Source organism: Schistocerca nitens, chromosome 1 (assembly GCF_023898315.1).
Source record: "Schistocerca nitens isolate TAMUIC-IGC-003100 chromosome 1, iqSchNite1.1, whole genome shotgun sequence".
NCBI classification, from domain to species: Eukaryota; Metazoa; Arthropoda; class Insecta; order Orthoptera; family Acrididae; genus Schistocerca; species Schistocerca nitens.
The window spans coordinates 319,508,441-319,513,531 of NC_064614.1; the positions used below are offsets into that span (position 1 = coordinate 319,508,441).

The window sequence follows — 5,091 nt, forward strand, 5'->3', positions numbered from 1 at the left end:
AGGAACAGAGTGGATATAAAGTTAGTATCTGATGCTGAAGTATGTGATATATTAATAGCTAAACCGAATTTCATGTCTAGAACAATATTCAATGAAAAATTGGTTGCAATACACATGCAGAAGATAAAAATACAGTTCAATAAGCCAATATATGTGGGTATGAGTATCTTAGACTTATCAAAAGAACTGATGTATGATTTCCATTACAATATTATGAAACCGAAGTATGGGGATAATATTGAACTGTGTTATCAGGATACTGACTCATTCATATATAACATAAAAACTGAAGATTTCTACAAAGATATGAAAGATATGGTTGAACTATTTGATACAAGTGACTATCCAAAAGATAATCAGTATAGCATACCACAAGTGAATAAGAAAGTTTTGGGTAAGATGAAAGATGAATGTAGTGGAAAAATTATGACAGAATTTGTAGGGTTAAGAGCTAAAATGTATGCCTACAAAGTGGATGAGAAAGAGAATAAAAAGTTAAAAGGTGTGAAAAAATGTATAGTAAAAAATAAAGTAACGTTAGACGATTATAAAGATTGCCTCATCAATAATAAGGAGCAGTATAGATCAACGAATTTAATTAGAAGTGAGAAACATGAAATATATACTGTGGAAGTGAATAAAAAGGCTTTAAGCCCACATGATAATAAGAGAATTGTTTTAGAAAATAAAATAGATACATTACCATATGGTCATTATAGTAAATCAACAACATAAATGACATTAGTTGAAATTCTCTAATTGATTAAGTGATTCTTTCAAATTGCTTATGATATCCAACATCTTGGAAGTAGATTTTGAACAATCTATTCCAAATAATGAAAGATCAAATTTACCTGCTCTAACAACAGAATTTGTAAATTCACTATACTCATAGAATGTTTTATCTTTAATAAAGTATAATAATCCATTTGTATATCTGAAACTAGATTCTATACCAGGAGGTATTCCTGAAAATTCTTTTGTAATACGTCCATATTTTTTACTTATTCCCTTACATTCATCAATTTCTACATAATAAACATCATCAAAAAATATAAAGCTTTTACCAGAATATGTGTTCACAGCTGAATGTAGAATTACATTTTTTCGTAATGAAAGAGATGTTAAAGATGTTGGATAACCAAATTTTAACCTAAAAGAGGGTATTTCCATTATATACAGTTTGTTGTCAATGAATAAAATAACATCTCCAGATGGTCTTTGATATGCAGCAGTTATATTGTTAAATCCTTTTGGAAGAAATGTTAACCAATCACTTATAAGTTGTGGTTTAGTGCGTAGATCTAAATTATCCAAATCCATTATCCAAACCCATTTCTCATAGTAAATATATAGGACCTGATCGACAATCAGAAAGTTTTTAATTTTATTATTCAGTTTACATAATTCTGGAGGATCTAAATCTTTTTCTTCATCATCAATCTCCTCATCTTCATCAACATCATCTCCTACAACTGGTTTCCCATATAAGCTTTGTACTACAAGAATATCATCTTTACTTAATTCAATATTGGAACTGTTATATAATGGATACGTGATTGAGGTATTTTCTGCTGAATGAGGAATTCCTAATGTATGACCAATTTCATGAACTAAAACTGCATAAAAGTTTATCTTCTCTTTTGGAGTATTTGTATCAATCTCAAAGTACCAATCTTCATCTTGATCCATATGGATTTCTACAACATCATTATTAGAATTTGGGTAATTTGCATTAGCTAGTACACCCGATTTACCATCAAATGGCTTTGGACAATAGTGTTGTCCACTTGATTCTTTTCTGTGCAAACGTCTTTTATTTGAAATAATAATATCATAACTTGAATTATCTTCTTCAAAAATTAGATCTGTATGCTCTTTCCAAGTATTAAAAGCAATTTCACTCAATTCTTTCATTCTTTTCGATGAACCTGCATAATACCATTTATAAGTTTTCTTATTCCATTTAGCAATATGTGAGGTAAAAGATACTGCATGATCTTCTACACCACATCGAGGTTTGTTTATCAGATCTAAAGTTTCTTGATCTATTTCACCAGTAGGTTTCAAATTAAACTTCTTTTGGAATAAAATTAAGGGATTTTTGATATCTGAAATTTCACCAAATTTGCTGACTCTGCTTCGAGATATCCAAATTCCTGTAAATACTTTACAATGTTTTCTTTTTTATTATTATCTTCTCCTGTAGCTATCTTCACTAACAACAAGGTTACAATTAATATTTTCATTTATATAGGTTAAAATTATTGAATGAATAAGAAAATGAAAAAATCTCTACTTCCACATTATTTATTGTCTTTAGTGTACTAATAGCCAATGTCTACACTTAAAATAAAAAAGAAAGATAAAAGAATTACAGGATAACATTACTCTTATTAACCCAACTATTGTGAGAATTATCGTAGCCTAACCACTTAACATATACCTTATCACCTTTCTTCTTCAATATTTTTTCAACAAGATATACATCTGGGTAATTTGTCTTCTGTAATTCATATTCATAGAAAGAACCTTTTATCTCCTCACCACTACTGTCTTAATTTATATGTAACTGGATTGGATAACACAACATCTGTTATTTCAAATATCTCTGTTGACCAGTTAGCAGTATACCCCTTTTCAAATATTCCTTTCAGTTTACTAATTCTCACTTTATCTCCAACATTATACTTATTTTTCTCAGTGACTGTAACAACACTCTGTGGTTTGTAATTCTTATCAACTGCTTTTGGTTTCATTTTTGTTGTTCTATGCTTTGTATTGTTGTAATCATTGACCAATTTGGAGACTAAATCAATCCACTTATAATTACCTTGAAGAGCGAATCTCTTCCACATTTTCTCTTTAAGTGTTCTGTTAAATCGTTCTACAACAGATGCTTTCATCTCTGTAAAAGTAGAATAATGATTGATATCATACTGCTTCATGAGTTTTTCAACATCTTTATTATAGAATTCTTTTCCATTATCTGTTTGAAGATGTTTAGGATACCTTTCATTGAATATTCTTTGAAAAGCATCAGCTACATTTTTACCTGTTTTATCTTTAACTGGAATAGCCCATGCATACTTTGAGAAAACATCAATTACTGTTAATAAATATTTATAGCCTCTGTTTATTTTTGAAATTCCTTTCAAGTTTCCAGAATCCATTTCTACTAAATCTGCTTGCCATAAATCATCAATACCAAGTGAAATAACACTTCTTCTAGGAAAATTTTTTCTCATTGGTTTATGTAATTCATTTATAATTTCTTCACGAATATTCACACTTCCAGAACCAACTTTATTTTGATCTAAACAAAATTTTTTTTAATGAATTTACTCTTTTTGCTTTGACATACTGTGCAAATACCTTCAATTCTCTGTCTACCATTTTTAGTGGTCACTCTTTGAGGATGATGTGTCTCTGTATACTTCTTACACTTTAAACACCAAATGTGATCATTCATTTATATAGAAGAAAAAATACTAACCTCCCAAGCTATCTTCATGAATACAATGTTCTACTTTTCCAAATATGTATAACTTTACTCAAATAGGAACTATTGCATCTGTGATTTTTACACACGTTACATCATCAGTACAAGTAGTAATAGATACATTATCTATGTCTTTAGAGTCAACTGATTTGCTTAAATGTCCTTCATGATAAAACTTAAAATTCAAATCTATTTTTATTAATTCACCAATACTGCTATAAGCTCGTATAACAATTTTCATAATTTTAATGTCATAATCAAACACATTGTTCAGTATATCATCTTTCTTTCTAAAAGTGAATTCAATAAACTGTTTGTCAATGATTTTATTATCTAATTTCTCAATCTGACTAATGTATGGTTGTAAATCTGTTTTTGTGAAGTAATCTGAGAAAGCTTTCTCAATTTCTTTCTTACTGTAATAGTTACTAAACTGTGTAAAAAGACTTGTATATTCAGCTTTACTAACAACATCCAATAATTTGTTTTCAAGATACTGTTTAGTAACTGCATCATATCCACTTATTGGATCAGCTATATTAACTATTCTTCTTCCCAGAAATTTGATATAACTCTTTGATTTCTTAAGAAGATCTGTAAAATACTTTTGAAACTTGAGAAAATTCTTTTCTACATCTTTCAGCTTGTCTAAATCGGGTAACACTATATCACTTGTCTCAGCTATCTTATTTCCAAAAATGTCCATTTAATATATTTAAAATTTCATCAAACGTATAACCATCAGAGAAGAGCATTAAAACTAGTAAACATAAGTGTCCACAGATATATTCATCAAATTTTTGAATCCTTTCTACATTATAATACAACTCATCTGATCCTAAATATTTAAGCAATTCTGTTGGAATATTTCCTCCAAATGAATCAAACACATACTTCTTGTTACTGCTTTTATAATAACAAATCCAGTGTGTGCCAACATGATCTGATGTATCTAAATTTACGATACCACATTCAATTTTATTTGGCTTTAATGGAAGTTCATCAATCATGAAAACACCTCTAAAGTTCTTAATTTTCAGTTCTTTTACTAATTTTTCTATATCAAAATTACTTAAAGCGTGTTTATAGTTCTCAATTATATTTTGAATTTTTTTTTTTAATCCCAGTACCTTTCTTCTTCTCCATCACCAAATTATGTCTCTTTTGTTCTACCAATTCAGCATCTTCTTTCTTTTTCTTCTGAACTGCACTTGTAATTGCTGCAGCACCTCCTGCTAATGATCCCAATGCACCTAATGCCGCAAATAATAGTGGGAGAAAACCTCCTTCATGTTCATTTAAACCAGAACCTTCTTTCTTTTGTTTCAAGTATTCAAAGATGTTTTTAATAACTGGAATACCTAATGTCAGAATAAGAGAGCCACCTTTTTTAATCTGATTAGACTTTTGTCTCTTCTGAACATCAGTTAAATAATTATCAAGGAAATCATATTTATTTAATTCATCTCTGGATAATTTTATCTTTACAGATTTTGGTTTAGTTTTACCACCTGGAGTAATATTATAGTCAATTGAAAATGTTTTCATTTATATAGGAAAAAAATTTATGTTATAGTCCCCAGCCATTA

At 28.9% G+C, this 5,091-nt stretch overlaps 1 protein-coding gene across 1 annotated transcript; it reads right to left on the reverse strand.

Annotated features, from left to right (window-relative positions):
• Positions 1-741: 741 nt before the first annotated feature.
• On the reverse strand, positions 742-1,917 carry LOC126245054 (collagenase 3-like). The gene has a single exon (XM_049948290.1). It carries the CDS (start codon positions 1,915-1,917, stop codon positions 742-744), a length of 1,176 nt encoding a protein of 391 aa, XP_049804247.1.
• Positions 1,918-5,091: the final 3,174 nt, after the last annotated feature.